The 22,459-nt window shown below is 41.7% G+C and overlaps 1 protein-coding gene across 5 annotated transcripts in view; it reads left to right on the forward strand.

Moving 5' to 3' along the window:
* Nucleotides 1-262: 262 nt before the first annotated feature.
* USP22 (ubiquitin specific peptidase 22) overlaps nt 263-22,459 on the forward strand; it is a 113,554-nt gene continuing 91,357 nt past the window's right edge. For 2 of the 5 annotated variants that reach the window (XM_075436396.1, XM_075436397.1), the window contains exon 1: nt 263-487. In XM_075436396.1, coding sequence (XP_075292511.1) covers nt 362-487 — 126 coding nt within the window. In that variant the 5' untranslated portion in view covers nt 263-361. Of the gene's footprint in view, nt 488-1,291; nt 1,424-6,380; nt 6,511-22,459 lie in introns of those variants that run through there. The other 3 variants (XM_075436400.1, XM_075436399.1, XM_075436398.1) reach the window with 3 other exon arrangements.

Consider the following 22,459-nt stretch of genomic DNA (forward strand, 5'->3'; position numbering starts at 1 on the left):
CGGCCGCTACAGCCGCCGCCTCCTCCTCCTCCTCGCCTCAGAGAGCCCCATCTTTGTGTGTGAGGGAGAGGGCGGGCGAGAGGGAGTGCGCGCTGCCCGCCCGTCGCCGCGCTTTGTTCGGAGCCGGGGGGCCGTGGCGGCGCGGAGCCCCGGCTCTATGTGCCAGCCGCTCCCCGCGCCCCCACAGCAGCCGGCGGGGGCGGCGGAGGCCGCGGGGCGGGCGGCGGCGTGAGGGGCCGGGGCCCCTGAGGGCGGGGGGGGGGCCCGCGCCCGTGCGGTTGCTGCGGAGGAGGGGAAGGGGCCGGCTCGCTGCCCGCCGGCCCGGCCCGTCTGCGGGCGGATTGATGTGGGGGGGTCTGACATGAGTCCGCCGGCGGCCGGGTGCTGCCATGTGACCGGCTTCAAGGTGGAGAACTGGAAGCAGAACCTGCGGGCCATTTACCAGTGCTTCGTGTGGAGCGGCTCGGCCGAGACCAGGAAGCGCAAGGTACCGGGGGCGGCTCGCATCCACCCCCCTTCCCCTCCCGTCCCTTCCCCACACGCGCTCCCGTCCCTTCCCCTCCCTCCCTCCCCCGACCCAGCCGCCCGCCCTCCTTCCCTCCGCCGCTCACACGCACTCCGCCGCCTCGGCCTGCCCGCGGGCGCGGGGAGGGGACGGGTCCCCCGCCCCCCCCCCCCCCCCTCCCCTCCCCTCCCCTCCCCTCCCCTCCCCTCCCCTCCCCTCCCTCCCCACGGGGGCAGGTGGGCCCGGGCCACCCCCGGGGCCCGTCCCCGCCCCGCCGGCAGGGAAGGGGCCCGGGCTCCCACACGCGGTCGCGGAGGGAGGAGGAAGCGGTCGGCGTCGACGGCCTCCGGGGTGGGGTTGGGGTGTTGGGGGGGGAGGGGGGCAGAGCGGAGCCTCCCCGCCACCTGCCCCTGGCGCCCGGTTTCCCGCAGCGGGGCCGTTCCGCAGCGCCGCCGCCTCCTCCTCCTCGCGGGAGGTGCGGGAGGCAGCCAGGGTTTCCCGGAACGCGGCGGCGCGGGGGAGGGGAGTGGAGGCCCGGGGCGGCGGAGCGCTGCGCCGGCGGGGCCGCCCGGGGCACGGCGGGGGGCGCGGAGGAAAGGGGGCTGCCGTGGCTTCATTTATTGATTTGTTGTTCCCCCCCCCCCCCCCCGTTTAAATAATCGTTCTGATAATCCACTTGGAAAAGGAGGGGGGGAAGGAACGGACTCGGTCTGGATAGCGCGGAGGGGGAGAGGGGAGTTTGCTCCCGGAGCGTCTGGGGGCTGCGGGCGTGCACTGCTCAGGCAAACACCGGGAAAAAAAGAAAAAATCCCTGGAAAATTGAGGCAAAACGCGAGGGAAGAAGCACTTTCCCCCATGTTTCTTCTAAAATTACATCCCTGTCCAGACGCGTGATTCTGGAGGACTTCTCTCTTCACGGTGCGACTAATTGCTGGCTTCCAGAAAATAATCAACTAGTTTTTACTTCCAAGTGACTTGGCAAATTTCTGTCAGTGGTCGTATTCGTGACTGAGGAGGGGAGCGCAACAGCTACGCGTAGCAAAACTTGTTTCCTGGGACAGCACAGACTGTGGTGAAGGAACCCATTGAAAACTTTCCGATCCCAGTTGCTTTGCATTAAGCTGCTCAGCTTATTATTCATAATAGAGCTAGAGCATGAAAGATGCACTTCAGGGGTGAGGTGGCTAACCATTTTTCTGTGTTCAGTTTATGTTCTCAGGACAATCCAATTTTCCAGGTTTTTACTTGAACAGGAATAAGTGGAATCTCAGAAGAAACATATTTTAAATGTATTTAGTTACTTGATAGCCCTGCAAAATGTAGTCAAACTTGTTTTCAGTATTTTATAATCCCCTACAAGTCAATATTGTGAAGTGTATTAGTCAAGATCTGGTTTTATTTAGCCTTTAGTGCGTCAAAATACAAATTGGTATTTAATACACAGTACTGACAGCTTAAATGGAGGAAAAGATTATATATGTGCTGTGGAAGAAGAAAGGGACAAGTGAGGTAGGAAGATGTCTCAGACAAATACAAACCAAGGGTTATGTGGGAGAATCAAAACTTCATTAGCAAAATTAACGCTTCACCTTTTTTTTTTTTTTCAGTATGGGGCATCCTTCGTAACCTGCATACCATTTGTATGCTGCAACAGTTTGGGATTTTTATTCTGATATCTGATGGTAGTGATGTGTTCATCATTGCTTGAAAAATAGCTGGAAATAAATAGTATTTCATTGTAATCAATCTGTTCTCACCTCCTCTTTGCACAGCCAGGCTCATAAAGCAAAACAGGACTGTTTCAAAATTATCTGTCATCTCATGGAAAACATCAGTTTTCCAAATGCATGCTAAAAATATTTGTGTTTTCTTTTTCCCCTTTTTTTTTTTTTAAAGCACGTTACCAGTCTGAAAATAGCTGAACTCCCGAGTTCAACCAACCTGAAATGATCACACATAGGAAGTACATGATCACGTACAGGGAAATATTTTGGCTAGCTGAATTTGGGATTAAACTCCTAGTCTATATTCATAAAGATTGAAGAAAGTGTATAAACAGCAGTTACAGTACTTACCTCTCCTGCATATGGGCGTGAGACCATCTTCCATGGAATTTACTTTACTGAAATTCTCTGTCCATATGTATGCCTTACAGTTTTACATGTAAAATTTGATAAATGATATTTTCTGTTTGGAGGCATGTTTATAGTCCAATAACTAGAAAGCAATCCTTTGTCCTTTAATATTTTATATATACATTTATTATGTATGTGTATTTGTATATTTTAGGAGTATAGCTCTGACTGCTGAAGAGTACCTATTTATTGGTAAGGATTCTTGTTCTTAATCAAAATGATGAGGTCAAATTAAAGGTTTGGTAAAAGGTGATTTCCGTTGCAAGATCAAGGACAATCGCATCGTTCATTTGTCACAGAAAACATTTGACATATGTAGTTGATTGTTAATGGGAAGCACTGGTCAATTTAGTGAGATGAACCTAGCTATAAAAAATGTCTTGGCTGTCTGGTGATGGCCAGATGTAAATTGTTGGGTTTCTGGAATGGTAACCTAAGGCTGTCTTAAAAATCTAGATAGCAGTGGAAACTGCAGGGGGCAGAAAGTGTCTGTTCTCCTGCGTTACACTGCCTGCTGCATTATGCTTTGGAAGAGCATTTTAATGCTGCTTGCTGTTTGCTGTTTGTTTTTAATACGAACCTTTTCTGCGAATAAGCTTTTATGAGCTCCAGCTCTCAGTTCAGTGTGCTTGACAACCAGGGTTTTGAATAGAATAGCTGTAAAGCACAGTTCATAGTTGGAAAGCCATCTCCTGAACGTATACTTGAATTCTCAGTCAAAAGCAAGAGGTAGTTATGTGTATATCTTTGTAGATACTGGAATTCCGGTGAAGGTTTTAGGAGCACCTTTGCTTCTGAAGCGTTGTCTACACTGGGATTTAAGCTGTCGTCATGGTGCACTGTTGTATCCACACGAAGGAGCGAGGCTGTAGCTTGCCTCACCTCACTGCATCTTGGCCAAAGTAGTGAAGTGCAGCAGTCGTCGTACATGCTGTTCCAGGGAAAGGCTTTGCTTGGGAAATGCGCTGCTGATGGCAAAGCCCAAGCAAAGACAAAACGGGTCTGTCACGTTTGAAGAATGGAACAGGAAAAGGGGTAGAGGAAGAAATCTGAAGAATGGCTCTTGAAATTGTAATAATTGTGATTAAAAGTTGGAACTAGATTTCAGGGCTTAAGTTGTATGTGAAGTGGCACAAAATTAGGGTTGACCGTCTTGGCTTTAGGACATTGGCCTGTAAATCTTGATATTTAATTTGTGGTAGTTAGAATCTGTTTAATAAGCTGATGGAAAAGCTCATCTTTCTGTAGGTCATGGACTTTACCTTGAATATTTTGATGTGGAAATTACCTTACACTTAATTAAGTAGCGCTGTGTAAGAGGTTCTTAAATTTGACACCACTACCTCCCATTCAGGAATTATGGAACAGACAGAGAGGATGCTAAAAAGACCTGCTGCCAGCCATGCATGCCAGCCTTTTCCATTTTTTTGTAGGGTCACACTTAAAATGCTTTGTTTATTCCTTTGGAATTACAGATGAGAAAAATCTGTTTTGCAGTGCTGAATGTAGTTATTTGTCCTCATCAGTGAGCAACTGGACATGTAGATGCATCTTTGTGTCTAGGGGTTGGTAAGTAATGGTTTTGGTTCTTGAAGGGCAGCTGAATTTACAGTTAAATTCTGTCTTACTGGACTGTACACCTTGGAGGAAAACTGTCTTTCTCATTCTGAATGGTTCTTATTATCACTGCTTTGAAAAGGACCTTGATGATAAAAGTAAACTGCTCATCATGACCACAGTCGTGATATGCACAAGTTCCTATCTGGAATTTCAGAATGTTTGTTCTGTTCTTCTGCCAATAGATCAAAGAATAATTGCCTGTCAGGGGCTGTACTCTCTCATTGACAGCGGGCGCATTCTGGCATATTTCTTCCTGTTTGAGAGCTTCTGTTGTTTTTCTTTTTATTCTCTCTTTACATGGACCCTCCAGACTGGTTGATGCTTTCAGATAGGAAGAAACATTTTCTTTCCTAGACGATGACCTTGCCACAGGTATCCTCCCCATGTACTTGCCATGTCAGTCCTTCGTTCCTTGTAATATTTGACAGATAATTGATTCATAGATACTTATAACTGAAATGACTTTGGTTTGTTTCTTAACTTTAAAAGTAGAAAAAGCTTAGTAATATCTTAGCAAATAAATGCCATGTCATGTTTTCGGTCACAAGTATTGTGGTTCACAGTCTAAAGACGTCAAGTTCTTGCTAGAATGACCTTGCAGTTGCAGGATAAGCTAATGGTGGAACTTCTCATCGAAAGCCTGTTGAGGCATGCTTGCTCACTTGCTTTCTCCCTTAGAGCCTTGCCCCACGTACCTGTCCAGGAACAGGGAAGTGTTGCTTAGGCGATTTGCTTTGTACCATGACAGATGGGCAAGGAATCTTACCAGGCTGTGCTGCCTTCTCAGGCTCGGTGTTTTGATTGCTTAAATTAGTAAGGAAATCTTAGCTTGTTTTTCTTTAACGTTTTTAGCATATGCACCAAACTTCTGGATTACAAATCCTGTGGAGAATTTGAAAGAGGAGTCCAGAATTCAAGAAGCATATCTCTTTCAGCTGCATACTCCGCTTTGGCTGCCTATGTGAACTGTCTGATTCACTCAGGAAGGATGATGTTCTTTGCCAAGTGTTGCTTCTCCCTGAAAACCCATAAGAAGTGTCAAAATCAACTGCAAGCTTCATTGTTCAGGAGGTCTCCAGTTTCATAACTGAACGGTCTTCCTTAGTTCTTAATATCTAAGGAGTAGAAAGGTCCTTAGACCTGCTGAAGGTAATGTTCTCTTTCCTCTTGGCGCGAAGACACGATCTTTGGTGTGAGAGAGATCCAGACATGAGATTTTGGCTTGATACACAGCGGAGCCTTGCATATGTGGGACAAGCCAGACTGAAAGTGCTTCACTGAGCTATGTCTTTGTCGCCGAAGAAGGATATAATACAAGGCCTTCCTCTTCCTAGTGATGTTAATCCCTATGTTGTATCCTCTGCCATGTTTTTTAAAATAATCGTTGGTTTCTGGGCCAAAGCTTAGGAATTAGTCTTGTACAGCGGACTCTACAGTGGTGAACAGCAGTTCTTGAGTTGTGGGATCTGAACCATCAGGACTTGCCCAAATGCTTGCTCATCTCTCTCTCTCAGGTCAACACCCACAGTCTGATGTAAAGGTTACATAGGTCTCTGTCATTGAAGCTCACTCATGAGTAGCAGTTGTATTGGAACCACTTCATTCTCTATTTTTTTTAATATGGATGGAGAGACAGATGAGCACAATAAATGCAGTTTTCCCCATGCTTTTGTTTGTTCCCTGTTGCAGAGAAAGAAGATGGATCTGCACAAGCTGACGAAGGAAAAAGAGGGATATGCTGGACAAGAAGGCTTCTTTTTTTCTGTAGTTGTATCAACAGCCGAGGTTTTCTAATAGCCACGTTGTTTGTTGGGGGCGGTTGTAGCATCTCTCTAACTTCGTCTGCAGTCAACTATCTTATGTGCTCGATGTTGAAAATGTTGAAAGCTTTCAAACTAGAATGACAGCTAGTAGTGTGAAGGTGACCAGAGTGGAATGGCTTTGTTTGATTTGTTGGACTATCTGTTGGGCTTTATTTTAAGCCATCAAAGCTTTAAACCCCAAACAAAGGTTAGCTGATATCCTCATTTTTGTTTCAGGCCTTAATCTGTAGTGTTAACGTGAAACCGGAGCTTCAAATCAGTTTCAAACCTTCTACTCTCCTTCTTTCATTTGAGGATTTTCTGTCTTGGTAACTGGAGTAACAAATCAACGGGTAAATGCTGCTGACTGAGAGTGGAAGATGTCTGCCTGTGAATTGCTGACTCCCCTTCTCCTCGCTTACTACTACTTGAGACTGAGCAGAAAAAAGTATGTTTTCCTTTGGGACATACTTTGGGGATCCTGCTTTGTAACAAATGCTGTTGCAACTGTTAGTTTAATTCCCAGCGGTGGCAGAGGTGCCTGATTTGTTTTAAACCAGAGAAAGACTACCTCAGTTTAAAAGCTTTTGTTTCTCAGTTGAACCTAGCACCTGTAGTTTTGCCTTTTTATGTGTGACTGACTTCAAACTATGGTTTCTTGAAGTTTTTTTCCTGGTAGGTGTAGGGCTTTTTTTTGTGCCTATACCTTTCCATTTCATTTGGCTTATAGCTACTTGAAAAGGTTGGGTTTGGGTTTTTTAATTCTTGTATTCTTGCAGCTTTCCAAGTGGTTTTAATGTCTGTAGCATGTGGCAGCATCTAAACTGAAGCAATACCTATGTCTTGCTTATATTTCAATTATGGTGGCAGCGCAAGAAGGGCAATCTGAAGGTGACCTGTATGCATTTTGCTGGATTTACTAGAACTATATTTTTGAAAAGTAATATTTTATTTTTTTTTTTAGCCATGGAAAGAGCCATCGTTGTTAGAGCCTTTCTAGGCTTGGACAGAAAGCTGCCTAGAGCAGCTATCTCCAATCTCTTGTTAACGTATGGGCAGTAGAGCTAAGTGAGTGAAATGCTATGATGACGTTACAGTTTATTATGTTTTCTTGGACTGTGTTGTCAGCAAGCGGTGCTGAAGCGTAGGGAGAGCCATATGTTGTCTGAGAGGCCTGAATTTGGAACCTTGTCTTAGCAGAAGCAGTTCTAGAAGCTGATAGATCTGTTCTGACTGGATGAAAGCTCTGTCTTGGTAGTTGTATTCTTTTACATATTGATTTGGCAGTCCTTTATGTACACTCTGCTTACTTCAAGGTAAGAACTTTGCTGCATTAGCTAGTGATATAATCAACGTTGTAAATAGTTACTCATTGCAAAATTAGCCTGTGTTCTGTTTGGTTCAGAACACAAGCAACTTGCATAGCAACTCCAGAAAGATCTGTGGTTTGCTTTAGTGCTACGACAGCTTCTACCATGTTGGTATCATTTAAGAAAAAGAATAATTTTATCTGTTTCAAGACCTATTTGATGATAAGTGAACTGTTACCAGACACCAGTTGACTCAGAGTAACCTGAGATTCGCTTTATCTTGGTAGCTGATTAGCAGTAAGGTCTGTCTTGTCCCATTCTTTTGTGTGTGAAATACAGCAAATACTCAACTTTTTTTTCAGTTCCCTACCTCGGGAGAATGTTGCTCAAGTGTGGGATTTTTTTTTTTTTTTTTAAAACCTTTCAGTTATATGTAACACATTTAAAATTCTTACTTTTTTTTATGTCTGTCTCTGCTACTTTTCCAAGTTGGTAAAGGTAACTTTTTCTCATTTCTCCTTCTCCCTTTCCTGTGTTTAATGGAGCTTGAAATTAACGTGGCTCCTCTTGTCTACCTTTTGCATAGTATCAGTGGTGATGTCAGCATATCCCTGTGAAATATTTCTGTGAAGGTCTACAATGTACTAAATTTGTCACTGAATTAAAAAATTGGGTGTTAGACAAGGTGAAACTCAAAAAAAAAAAAAAAAAAAGGTAGACATAGTAACAAGTTGTTTTCAACACACCTAAATGTAGTGTCTTTTTAGCAGAAATATTGAGGCCAATGGAAGTTTGGAAGTTCTGATGTCCAGTAACAAATTCTGACATTAAACATGTCATATATATTAAATATCCTCATATTAAAAATAGTAGTGAGGAGCAGCTCACTATGTGTAGTGCTGCCTTAGTAGCACTGAAAAGAGCCTAGGTTTAACTATGCTTACGTGGTCTTGTTCTTATACCGTGCTGTTTTTGCAGTGTGACAGCTGGTTTGCACACACAGCCGAGTTCTGCACATACACGTAAGATGTAAAAATACAACTATTCGTAAATTCAATGAGTTGTATTTATGTAGAATTAAATTGTGGTGGTGATTGGTCTACATTTCAGTTAAGAGATTAATAGAATCTCTTCTTTTCCGTTAGCATCTTAATCTGGGGTTCTGTGTTGCAGCTCTTGACCTAGTACATTAAACCAAGTTGTTTTCATCCGTGTATATATATGTTAATTCACAATTTAGAAAATAATATGTATAAATCCAGAAAGGAAAGATTACAAAATTAGAAAGTATTTTTGTCTTAAACACATGAAAAAGCCTGTAGTACTTGAATATAGTAAAGTGGTGGGGATGATGCAGTATCAAACACCAGCGTGACACTGAGTTCCATTTGTGGTGATTGCCTTGCTTGTCACTCAGAAGTTCATGCATCCACGTAGTCTTTTTTAAATAGAATTTGTATTCATCTTAATGAATTAACTGCCATAGCTTTTATATGTATGTTTTACTTCTGTTTTTAAAGGGCTTTGTTTTGCATAAAGTACAGACTTGAATTCTGTTACTTCAGTGTGTATCAGCACAAGGAGAGAAAACAGCAGCTATAACCTTTATTTTTGCCTTACCACCCTTCTCTCCTCCGTAATTTGTGTTTTGTTTGGTTTTTCTTTTAAAAAGAGATTAATCTTCCCCTCCTTGTTTCTTCGAACCTCCTAATGTTAGTTCACAAAGTTTGTCTAATTATAATTTGTGCTTCTGTCCTGTCCTTGCATGCAAGTCAGATTTTAAGGGGCATTCTTTAGAATAGACTTGATAAATAAAGGTAAGATTTATTGCACAGCAGATGTGTGATGACTTCATGAGTGAAGACAGCTGAGATAGCTGACTGATTTCAGTACCTCACTTAGGTGAGGTTTTGTGACCCTGTGCTCTCCAGGGACAAATGCAAAATTTGTCTTAAGGTTTTATGTTTTTCTTTGCTGTGTGTCGTTATCTTCGTATTACTGCCCAGTTTTCTTCTTAAACTGGATCACAGTCCGGCTTGGCAGCTAGTAACCAGGGTGAAATTCTCATATGATCCTGTCTCCTGTACATTACTGACTCTCTTAGCAAGCATCCTCCCCAAAAAGCCAATCATGGGATATGTTTGTCTGAATGGTTAACACTCAATTCTTTGGTCATTTGTGACTACATTTTGTGTTTTTGGTTGTGGGATGATCTTAGTAGTGATGTGGAGAACAGAATGAGGAAGGCAGTGAAAATAGTTTCAAGAGTTATTGCAGTTATGTGTGTGAAGAGGAACAAGGCTCTCTTCTCTCGTTATGAGGCTCTTCCCTAACGAAATTGATCTTACAATTGATCTTTGTCCAGCATAATATTGTATTACTACCCCTAGTGATGTGTTTCCTTGTCACACAGTAATTCTGCTTCTTGTAACTTTCCTTGATGTTTGTTGCCCCAGTAAATTCACTTTCTTTTCTGCATCTCTTTGTAATTATTCTGCATTGATTTGGTTACCAGGATTGATTGACTTGCACATGTGGAAGAGTTACTGTCAACCGCTTGTTTGCAAATTGAGGGGATCTCAATCACAAAGTGCAATGGAACGGCACCAGAGTTCGTAATTACATGGAGTATATCACTGTGTATCTGTGAAATAGTGCCAAGTTTAAAAATTAAAAATACACATGGAGCATTAGAGAAATTGCTTTATGATGCCAAGTAAATCTTTTGTTGATCCATGCAGTTAAGTATCTTACAGAAAGGAGACTTGAGGGGAGAGATCCTGGTATGACTGAGGTCACAGGGACATCTCGTAATTGGAATGCAAGATTTCAGGCCCTGACCAAAAGATTTCAGGCCCTGATCAAAAGATTTCAGGCAGTAGGAGGTGGAGGGTTTTTTGTCTGTGTTACACTGCGTACTACAAAAATCAGACTGTAGAAAAACAGAACTCCAGTCTAGTGGTAACCTGAAGAATTAGTTCATTATAGCAATTCTTTATAAAGCAAGCAATTTAATTCTGTAAGCACATTGTACCTGTAGGTTGAAGCTGTTTTGCAAACAAGTTGTTTTAAGCAGTGGAAAAAAAAAAAAACCACAAGAAAATTACTTTAAGGAGGAAAAGGCAAATTAGCAAATCTGACAAATTTTAAAAGCTTGAATTAAAATTTAAAACCTAGCTATATATGTGGGTGCTAGTGAGACACAGATATGTGGTGGAATTGGCAGATGGTTTGGATGACAAAAATGCCATTCAGATACAGGACAGGACGATACTTGATTCAGCAGAGGAGAGCAAGAGATGTGAAATTTAGACCTTTCTGTGCGTGATCACTGAAGACTAGCGAGTGGGGAATATGAAACCCAACTCCCTGGCTTGTGTATATGTGTGTCTTTCCTTAACAGTCTAAGGAATTACCCGCTCTAGGTTGCATGCTCTTGCTGTCGTACCATTTGCTGCATCGTGTTCGTGCAGTTGTGCTGTGAACCAGAAAGAACAGATAAGGATGAAAGATATTTCTTTTTCTCTTAGTAATATTTCACCTGAATTGACTCTGTTATGTGTCTGTGTAGGGTTGAACAAAAAGCTGTAGCGTTGGTAGCTTGAGGGGAGCGGTGCCTGGGTGATGGCAGAGGACCTGAATGGTGATGCTTGGAGGCTACGTACGGCAGTTTGAGTAACAACTGCTGCTGGTGTGCAACTGCTGCTTTCCTCTGGACTTTGCCACTGACAGATTGAGTGTGTTTGAATGTGCTCCACGTACTAGTGTTTTTTATTGTGAAGTGTGGCTAATACTAACTTCATTTGAAAGGTTCCGAGAAGGTAGAGCCCTGTTACTGCTACAGTTGTACGACTGTACCTGCTACTCTAAGTATTGCGTGGTTTCACAGGTGTACTAGGGTGTGCTGAGGCTGATATGTGAAACTTGTCTTATGTTTGCAGTCATTAGAACTTATTCCTGTATGCAAATAATTTGCTTCTACTCCAGTTTCCCTGTGAAAAATAAATGAACCAGGGAGCGTAGAATGCGTGTAATCAGTGATCAGCTATTACAGAAAATCCACTTTTCACATTACGGCTTAATGAAATTAATAGTGTTTTTCTAAGTAATCAAGTTATGAGCCACTTGTTTCCCTCTTTAAACAGGCCTATCTCTAAGTTAAGATTTCTGTCTTCTATAATCAAACTCTGTGAAGATGTTTTAACGTTTTTGGTGGTGGTGGTTTAAAGCATCTGGTCACGGGGCATGTGCCTAGATCATACTCATGCTGCGTATAGTTGAGGGTGATGGGATAATGGGTTTGTAAATTAGCTCTTTATGGTACTGGTTTTCCTCTGGCCTGCTCCGTTGTGTAGTCTAGAGCAGCCCCAGGGCTGTTCTGAGCTGTGCCAGCTGGCTGTCGCCCTGCGGGACTGGTGTGCCAGATGGAGACAGCAGGAGAATAGCAGCACTCCAGGAAAACCCTGCCATGCTTCCTAGGGTGAGGAGAGGTGCTAGCTCTGCAGCCCCGTCAGCACGTCCTTGGGCAAGTGGCTGTGCTGGTACTCAGTTACTCTTGTACTGGTGCGGCTGTGGAAAGGACTGGACTAGGGGGTCTGGGGGTCTTTTTTTTTTTTTTTTGAGGAGATGCATAATACAAGATTCAGCTTTTGAAACATTTTGAGTGTGATAGCATCTCCTTTTTTTTTGTTTTATGCTTCTGTACTGTCTGTGAAATGTTAAATTTCATAGCTTGTACGGATAATCAAATAAGAAAAGAAATCTATCTTCGTATTAAGTGTGGTGTTTCCTGATATGTTATCCTATTTTTTTTTCCCCGACTACTGAAAAATGCTGTTATCGGTAAGATATCCAGACAAGAAAAAATTTGTTAATGATGATGGTTTTTCTTTTTTGTTAAAACAAAACCACCAAATGCTTCATGTTACTGCCTGAGAATGACAACTTCAAACATACTCAAAATGCAAGATATCAGAAGTTTTAATCCCCTCATTGGGTGAGCTGACCTCATAGGTTTTACTGAAAGAAATTTGTTTCTTCGAATACCAGTGAAATCTGTTGTTGGTACTACTGCAGCATATTCAGGTAGGGCTGCTGATCCGCCTCAGCCCTGTGGCCTTCTCTGTATTCAAGAGCAAGCTTAGTCAGAGTAGTCTTCATGCAGCAGCAGCAGCAGCATAGTGTCATCTGCAGAAGATGTACCCCACAAAACCCATGCGTTTGAAAATTTCCGTCTTGTGGAGATGAGGACAGTAAATGGGTGAAACTCCTTGAAGAACTGTATTGCCTGATGGCTGCTCAAACAGCAGACACTTTCCAGAGGAGCTGAGATGCACCAACTTACCCGGTGTTTCGTCACTCCCTTGCCACAGAAGACTTTGTTCTCATTGCCCCATTAATGCAGCTAACACTTCTAATCCAGCAGCCCAAAATAGCTGTCAAGCCTGGATTTTACTCTGGTGGCATTTGCTGCACAGATAGTCGATATAACCCTATATGCTGAATGGTAGCTGGGGAAAAAAACCCAACTGAGGAGCATAAGCCTGTTTTGGTGAAATATTTCAAATAACTGATTTAAATAAGCTAATAAACTCAACATAATCGTAGGTAAAAAGGCCCTTCTCAGAAGAACAACTTCATGTGAGACAAAAATAATCCCCTATCAACCTTCAGAACTGTGTGGGTTCTAGTGGGAATACATAGGCAAGGAAGGATGTGCCCTGTACCTTCCTTGCTCCAGTGATTGTCTGTGCTGAAGGCATGAACTAGGAGGAGAATGGACCACGCAAAGTGGTGGCTCTCATTCCCCCTTCCCGCGTCCCCCCTCGGCAGTATCTCTTTCTGCTCTTGAAGACAGAATCGTGGTATTTTTGTGATCCAGTAGGCCATTGTGTAGTTTTGGGAGTCAGCATTTTGTTAGCAAAGACCAGTGATTTAAGGCTGTGTCTATCATGAAAGATACACTAGCTTGAAGTAATGAAGTACTGGGAAGAAAGGTGTGGTGAGAAATAGTTTACAAGCTACTCTGTGGGAGTTAAAACCAGAACTGTCTGCTTTACCCCCCTTGTAATTTTACAGGAGTTGGAGGCTCGTGTGTTTTTGTTAGGATTGATGTGTGGATTTTTTTTTTTCTTTCCCTTGAGTGATCAGTTATAGATGATCATCAGCAGGTGTGATCTGTATGAATAATATGAATTAACTAGTGTTTCACAGCAATCTAGTGGAGCTTACGTGCTAGCGCTCTTCCCCAGAAGACGTGTCCAGCCTGCAGACACCTCACACTAAGCTGTGCCCCCTTGGATGAAGGTTGGTCTTCCCAGCCAATATAGCATTCATTTCATCATTACAAGCCAGAATTAAAAAGCATTAGATGCATTTCCCTAATTGCTTTCCAAAGTAGATTTTTCCAAACTGACTTCGGTTACAGGATTTGCTTCAACTCGATGTTTAGTCCTTTTTGCTAGACAACTTTCTTGCTACTTTCTTACAGGGAAGCTTCTAATCTCAGGGAATTGGAGCTAATTTTCTAGCAGGATAGTAGATGAATTGTAATCACTTCCTTACAAAATTCGCAACACATACTGTTCTTTTAATTCTGTCTAATGCTGTCATATTTGAGAGTTCGGAGGTATGTTACATCTACTTACAGGTATGTGTTTGAAATAAAGCTCTTCAAGGAAATAGTAAAATTTCCCTTTTGTCTTGCAGAAAGCTGTGTTCTATGTAAAACCATGCTGATTGTGATGCCTGTTAGACATTTCCTGTTACTTTAAGCATCTTTTTATATCCAGCTATTACTAATAGTGAATTAGATTTTTTTATTTTCTTTTTTTAAGAGAAAAAATCCTTTTGTCCTGGTTTTCCCCAGTGCTGAATCCCTTAACCTCACCTATTCATATGCTCCAAGTCACACTGCTTAACTTACTGAAGTATTTCCTTCAAGTGAAGATCTTATAAGTAGAACACATAATCTGTGAAATCAATTCTATCAGTATAATATTACATGTCTGTTCTGGTTCATGAAGCAAAGTAAAGTTGCATTTAGAGGCGAAGCTGATGGTTGGTGGGGTCTCCTAACTGCCTTTATAGAAAAACTCCTAGCAAACCAGATCAAAGAGCAGAAGTTACGCTTTACAGTCCTGTCGGTTCCGCAAAGCAGAAGGTCTAAATATGGTGAGTGTTCAAGAACGAAGGAGATTCCACCATGTTTTGTTTTCTTCAGCTTCATGGCTTTCTTCATTTCCTCTGTAGTTTTTAAGAAACTTGTGGTAAGGAACTTTGTTGTCAGGTGTCTTCTCTTTCTGGTCAGTTAGCTGGAAAAGTGGAATGGATGACCGTGAATCTGCCAGGCAGGACTCCTTAGTAGAGTTGGTTTTGATGTAATGTCGTGTCTGACCTTCCAGTGACACCAAAGCTGGTTTTGAATCTGCACTTGACTGACAGGTAATGGCATGTAGTGTTGGAAGACACAAAAGACTTGACAAACTCTGTAGCTCAGCATGACTAATGTCCTAAGTTGGACTTGGTGGTTGGTTTTTTTTTTTTTCCCCATACAATTTTCTTACTTCATGTCAGGTTGGTTTGACTTGATACTTTAATGATTTTGTCTTAAGCAGGAGAAATGTGCTGGGCTGTTTTCTAATTTTTATTTTTGTTCTGTAACTGTTCTTCGGAGCACATCCTCCATCATAGGCAGTACCTTGATTTCAGTTGCTGGTTTTTTTTTTTGTTTTTTTTTTTTTTTTTTCTTCCCCTTCCATACCTTGATTTTCACTTGGTGTTCCTACTTTTTTGGCTGTACACTGCCTTTTTCCCTAGAAATTATCTGTTTGTTTACAGTTTAGGCAAATGTCTGCATTTCTGTGCTCTGAAGTTTCTTAACGTGAGTCCACCCTTTCGAGTCTGGTCGTGGAGCACTACTCCTGGCACACTATCTGAGCAGACTGCTCTTCATGCCAAGGTTGTAAGTGTTAATCTTGCTGCAAACTGGGGTGATAATTCACTGCTGTCACAGCAACACATGCTTAAAGTTGCTTCTTGCCAGATTTGTTGGCTATATGCTACACTAGAGAAAATTATTTCAAGAGTCTTATTGCATAGCCAGATGCTGTAGAACTGGTGCAGTCAACCTCCCCTCCCCCTTTTTTATGACTGTTCTGACTTCAGGGAGGAAAAACTATCGTATAGTGCTCCACATTCCTGTGGAACACTAGTAACGAGGTAGACGAACTTCTGATCATGGCTCATTTCTCTGGTTTTGCTTCTAGGGAAGTTCCATTTTGTGTTTAGGTTAAAAGGGAAGGAAGGCTATTAAGGTAGGGTGAGGGGAATTGAAAAAGGAAGTAAACAGTGTCCCCCTTGCTGTTCTTGTTGTGTGTTCTGCAGTAGTTAAGTGTTGTGGGAGTTTGATGTGTTCTTTAAGAACACGTGCTAATGACTAGATTGGCTTGATTCTGGAGAACTGGTAACTTCTCCTGCCATCTTTGTCCTTAGGATCTTTCAGAAGAAGGAAACTTTGTGAACTCTCATTTGCTAATGATTAACATTATCTAGGCACTGGCCTGTAAGATGCTATTTGATTTACTTATGACTACTTTAGCTAGGTTAGGTGGTTCTAATTTTACCTCTCTTGGAATCTTTGTGCTGTTCTGTAAATTCCCAAGGATACATATCCTGCTACTGAAACTTACGGCTGTAGCCTGCAAAATCCTGTTATTTGCACTCAATGTAAGCCAAAGCGCAGGTCACCACTGACACTTGGTCACATCTACTCCTTGTAAGGCTTCTACAAGCCCCTACATCAGTAGCTGCTCAGTCGCTGAGATATTGTAGAGCTCTGAAGGATTGGTGGCTTTTTGGTACAGGATCTGAGGTCCCCCCAGACAACTCAACATTTGCCCTCGTATACATGCTGTAGGAAAACGCAAGTTATTTAGTGCATTGCTTCTGAGGAAACTACATTTTGTGCATGGTGGTGTTTTGATTACCAGGGAAGTGAGATTTACTGATTGTTTAGTCAGACATATATTGGGGAAAGCATATTAGCAAGTTTATTTCCAGCATAAATCTCACAATGTCCAGTGGCTAGGCATTGTGTCACCAGTAAGTTTATTCTCTCTTATATTTTAAGAGAAGTTGCCATAGAAGTTACATTATTATGAAAGTGTTCCCACGGGTCAAGATCCAGGCAAAAATGCGGTGTAGGAAAGTTTGCTGTAGCATCACCCAAACTGTGTGTCCTGCAGCCTCCCCTGCTTTTCACTCTTTGTACCTTGATTATTTGCACTACCAGATTATAGGAAACACTAGCTTGAAAATCAGATCTAGGAAGGACTTTTTTCAGACCTGAGTAAACCACCTCTTTACTTGGCAGGGTTAGCTTTTAAGCAACTGGAGGTGCTCTCAAGAAGGGCTGAGGCTGTACTCTCAAATTCTTTTTTTTAATCCCACTGTAAAGCGTGAAGACTGTGTATTTGTCCACAAAACACTACACATGTTTATAACCATAGAAACAAAGCAAGAGATCAGAACTAGAAATCTATATGGGATCTCGGGTAATACTTTTGCTCTACTCTGTGTGAGATTATTGGTGATTTGCAATTGTAATACTTTGCTCAAGAATCCCCTGGTTTTGCTTCAAGCTCTTAACTGGTTTTTCAAGTAAAGTATGCCAAGGCAGTTCTGGTTTTTGCTCAGGCAAAAGACTCAGTAACTCACTTTCTCCCACACTCCTGTGTTTTCCCTTGTCACCCCCATCCCAATGCTGCGGTTTGTGTGTACGTATTAGCCTTTCATTTTTCTGTATGCAGGGGCTTTAAGAGCCCAGACAACTTTATCATGCTGCTGGGGTAGCCTGTACAGCTCTTGGGAGCTGAGTAGAGAAAGGTTGAGTTCTGTGTCGTATTTCTGGCCTCCACTGACACATCGGAGTAAATCAGAGACTGAGGCTGAACCTGTGTTGCCGTGTGCGTTACAGGTATTGAATTTATTAGAGGTACCATTTATGTGAGCGCAGGGACGGAGATTTGCTCAGAACAAATTGCAAGATGAGTTCTCTGTTCTTACCAAAATTCATATTGTACTGTGGCTATCTCTTAATAGCAACTTTTTTTTTTTTTTTAACCAATACCAAAAGCATGTGCAAACTTCTGCTGTTGCGTTAACTTGAGTAAGGAGTCTGGAGCTGTAATGAGCTGTTAGAATACCAGCTAATGCCCTAATCAGCAGAAAGTGCTGGTAAGTCTATCTTAGTTTTGGAAACAGAGACGAGCTAGATCAGTGGAAGAGCATACCAGAAAGTACACCTCATCTGCTGAAGAATATTTGTTAGTATGTTGGGAGCAATAAATAATGAAGAGTTTCTGAAGACTGTTAATGTTCCTGTAGTATGGGGAGGAACAAGGAAAGCACGTAATGATGAATACCTTAGTTCTCTCTTTCCCAGTGAGACAGCAGTTTCAGATCTTCAAGTCCAAAGCAGCTGTCACCCCCTCCCAAATTCAATTGTTCAGTTGGGAGACAGGAAGTATTAAGCTTATCTGTTGCTTGAACTGATTGATTTCAGACCTCAGTCATTTGCAGCTTTGGGGCAGAGCTTGTGGAGTCCTACCTTTTGATGACGTTTCCTTGTTGGAATGCAATGTGTTAACTTCTGAGATTGCATCAGATGGATTCCCTGCTTAAGGGGAAGCTGCGGATACCAGCAGACAGTTCGTGCTGATTTGGGGACAGAACTGAAATTCAGCAGGGAAGGCAGGACACGCAAAACCCGTGCCATCTGTCCTCTGGCTTGTTCAGGCTTCTCTGCAGCTCAGTCTTCCACTTAAATCCACTTTATATAAATCTTTAACAAAAAAACTTTTCAGTTTCTGTATGGAAAGTAAGTAAACTGAAAATAATGATAGATGGAAGCCCGACCAGCATCTAATGCCAAGTGGAGGAAGGTAGAAGAGTTGGAAGCAAAGTGTGTTGTTTGGGGTGGGGAGATGTTGGGGGAAGAGCGTTGTAAGAATGGATGGTCCAGGGAACCCGTGGTGTAAGCAGCGAGGTTACACCGGGGAAGTAACTCTAGCAACTAGCTACCTGAGCAGCAGAGAAGAAGCCAGAGTGCTGTTCAGGTGTAAATATCCCTCTATCTCAGAGGGGAAGTACGATTTTGGCTTGATTCTGTCCGAGCGGGTTTTGGTGATACAGCTGATTCTGTACATCCCCGCAATGTGTTCTCTCATAGGAGATTGCTCACGTGAGGCCTTGGAGCAGGCACTGTTGGCCAGGTTTGATTTCCCCAAAGGACGTTATGATGTCAGCAGAAGTTACTGTGTAGACTTAGGCTGCCTGTGTGTATGAACACAGCTTTTTCGTATGAATGGCCTTCTTACCTTTTCGTCTTTCTTTTAAATGCTTAAATTCTGTGCAAAGTCTGTGTAGTTGCGTGTTAAACATAACTCAGCTTTTTCCATTGATGCATGCTTGTGTTGAAATTCAAATTTAAAACCACTTAACAAAATAAAATTTTTCTATCTGTCTGAAAAACCGAACCTGTCACTCTTGTGCTGTGGTAGCATACAAGATTTTGTGTTTCTACCACTATTCCTTGTTTTTTGGAGAGAAACTTGAATTACCATTATATTGGCTGCTGGGAAGCCAGTTAGAAATGATAACTTTTTTTATTCATTGGAAAACTAAATGAGTATATATGTCCCTGAAAAGCAGTGCTTGTGGTATCTAATGTCTGTTAATAATTTCTTAGGAGAAATTAGAGAAATACCAGTCAGTGTACTGATCTTCTACAGCTTTTCTAATTACTCCCTTGATTTTTGAAGCATAGATTTGTGTCAAGGTACACTGGGGTATATTTGAACAAAATTCAGAGCAATAAAACTGTAACTGTAATTCATGTATGATCAGCAAAGCATGTATTTTATTAGTTTTGCTAGCAGTCTCTGTGTTTGAAATGCGTGGTTGGTTCTTTCTTAAGCTCGTGCTTCATTAAAGTTTTTGGACTATTCTGTCTTGTCTATCGGGCAGTGTCTCGCATTGCATTGGTGTTTGTAGGTATGTGGGTATTTAATTAAAAAAAAAAGTGTGTAAAGGCTGGTTTAGTAGTTACTCTTGGTAAAGCCTTTCCCCTTCTCTATGGGATTATCTTCACCATAAAAGAAGAAAAACGTCACTGAAGTTGTTCCAGTCAGTCTGCATTCCATTGTTAAGTACTGGTGTGCTGAACAGTCACTGTTCTGTTGTATTAGATTAATCATACAGTGACTTCATCAATATTGTTTTACTAAAAAAGCAGAGAATTATTGTAAATAGTTTGAAAATTAATTTCTCATTACGATCTCTGTGTCTCATGGAAGACTTCTATTGAATTTTATCTTGTATCATGAGAGACCAGAACTGTGGGACGAGAAAATCTTTTGGTGTTTAGAAGCATGTAAGAACACTTCTTTTTTGTGATGTTACTGTTGGGTAGAGCTCAGGGGCTTTTTTGGCAAGTATAAATGTGTTTCTGAATCTGAACTTTCTAAAGTCTTATTTTGAATCTTGATTTTTTTAAATACTTGATTGCACAGAATATCATTGTCATGGATTTTTGACTTTAATTAGTTTTTTTGTGTATATATATATATGTTAACAAAAATACATATATAGTCAATGATAATTTGTTTAACCTTGGGAAGGAAAAGTGGAGAATGGTAATACAAGATAATTCAAGGTGTGTGGTATCCAGTAGAGTGCGGAATCTGTTTTTTCTCTACCTTTTTAAGGATCAGGTTCACTAATTTAGCAATCAATTAACGACTATTCAAGGTCTGCTGTGTTTTGTCAGAGCAACACAGGTAGACCACATGCGCAACTTCCCCCCTCCGCCTTTATATCTTTTGGTAATTTCTTTGGATGTGCATGGCTGTTGGTGTTCCTGTCTCCTCTTGTTTGATTAAAAGAGGAATTTAGTAGTTTTTTAATTACGCACAGTATTAATGGTTACTCTGAATTTTTTGCTCGTTTTCTAAGAGAATACTTGGCAGCAAAAAAGCTGCATAAAACCTGTGGTATAAAGAACTGCTGTCCCTTGAAATAGCTGCTGGTGCTGACTTTTTTTTTTTCCTCAGTACAAGCAGAATCTAGCTGCCCAAGGAGAGAGAGTATCTTCTTTTGCTGTAAATAAGGAAAGCTGAAACTGCCGCAAAGAACAGGTGAATGGAGACAATAGTGTTCTTGTAAATGCAAACACCATTCCTCTGCTCCCTCCCCAATAGTCTGGTTGAAGAATGATGGCAATAGTGGCTGCTTTTGAAAGATTGTCACTGCTGCAAAGCGCTGCTCTTTAGTCTCTTTCAAAAACGTGTTAGGAAAAAAAAAAACACACAACAAACCCGCCCCCCCAAAAAAAACCCAAAACAGAAGAGGGCAGTCTTTCCAGGTATATTCTTGTAATATTTTACTCAATGTTAAGTTCACAAAATCATTATTATAACAATTAGAAGTGAAGTCTGAGCCATATATAAAATATGACAGGACCCACTTTTTAAATTAATTTGTGGCTAAAATAATAGAGAATTTGTTGTATAATGGAGAATTTGTAAATTCTCCAAACTCCTGTTTTATACTGTACGTGCAGTGTAATGGATGTGAGGATGGGCTGTATTTTGAGTATTTATCAAACATAGCAAATCTGTATTTTAAGGTGTTGCAGCTCACCATCTTGTAATGCTTGCAAATCCTGACTGGTAAATAATCCCTTCTCTGAAGAACTACAGAATGATTTCTTATCAGTAAATGGAGTTCTGGTTATTTCAACCCATTATCTGCTTGCCCAGCAGTCTTGGGTAACTGGAATTCATCTGTATAGGACTGCCTTCTTTTCCTCTTTACCTTGCACCCCCCCCCCCCCCCAAACCCCCCTTGCAAAGAAACAGGATTTTGCTTTACCTCTTTCATTTATATGTTGACCTGAGAGTTTGAACTTCTGATGTTCAAAGAGCTACGTCTTAGGGAGAAGTGTGGAGCTAGTCCAGGAATAATTTTTGTATGAACTGTAAAAGCCCTGCTGTTTCAGATGACCAGTTTATATTCTAAAGCAAGTAACAGAGTAACTTGTTTGCACAGTGGATTGTGAGGCTTTGCAGCTACTGCTTTTTTATCAGTAATGCTTTTGGGTGGGGTTTGGTTTTTTTTTGAGAATTTAAAAGATCTGGTGATCTAGCTTTGTTTCTGGTTTTTAATTCAATCTTTTAATAAAATCTCATACTGCAGGAAGTTTCACATTGGTATACGGAATAGTTACACTGATACTGGTATAACTAACTCCACACATGCACAAGCCCCGTATTCTAGGATTATCGTCAAGACATCAGTAGTTTCTGCCATAGACAAGGCTACTTTTTGCGAGTACAGGAATGCTGGAGCCTTCTTTTCCCATCGGTTCTGGAGCATTGTGTCAAATCCGAAGCTGTACTTGGAAGGCTTTTTGGATACTGCTTTCCTGTCGTATTTTCAGACTCAGGCAGGTATTTCCTTCACAGCTCTGAGTGAGCTCTTCTGTCCTCGAGCAGGTGTCCTGAGGAGCAGTGAGTTCTGCTTCATCATTACACAGACTATGAGAGTTTAGCTGGCAAAGAGGAGACTTTCTTTTCTTGCAGCTTGTGTGAATCGTGGCAGCCATGTTAAGGTGAGATTCCATTACACAGAATTACGAGGTCACTGACTACAGCCCAGTCTGGCTTTGCAGATGTCAGTGACACTCAGTCTGTTTGGATGGCCAAAAAGATGATTTGATTTTGTCACAGTTGCTGTCTACGAATAGCTCAATTGTGTTTGCTATAGGAGTTAAAAAGCAATTTGTTCCACCAATGCATTTTCCAATTTTGAGTTGTGTATTTTTTTCACTTGGGAGTCCTCAGATCTCTGGCTTTTGCTTTGCAAAGAAGTTATTTAAATCACGTGATTATTACATTTATACAACTGAAGTTGTCTTTTCTGTGTTCTGCTTTACATGAAAATGCATGTGCACCCAACTACCTTTAAACTCTGCTGATAAAATAAACTGTAAATTATATCCGAGTAATGTGTTTCTGAAAGCAGTCT

Source organism: Opisthocomus hoazin, chromosome 15 (assembly GCF_030867145.1).
Source record: "Opisthocomus hoazin isolate bOpiHoa1 chromosome 15, bOpiHoa1.hap1, whole genome shotgun sequence".
In the NCBI taxonomy this organism is placed as follows: domain Eukaryota; kingdom Metazoa; phylum Chordata; class Aves; order Opisthocomiformes; family Opisthocomidae; genus Opisthocomus; species Opisthocomus hoazin.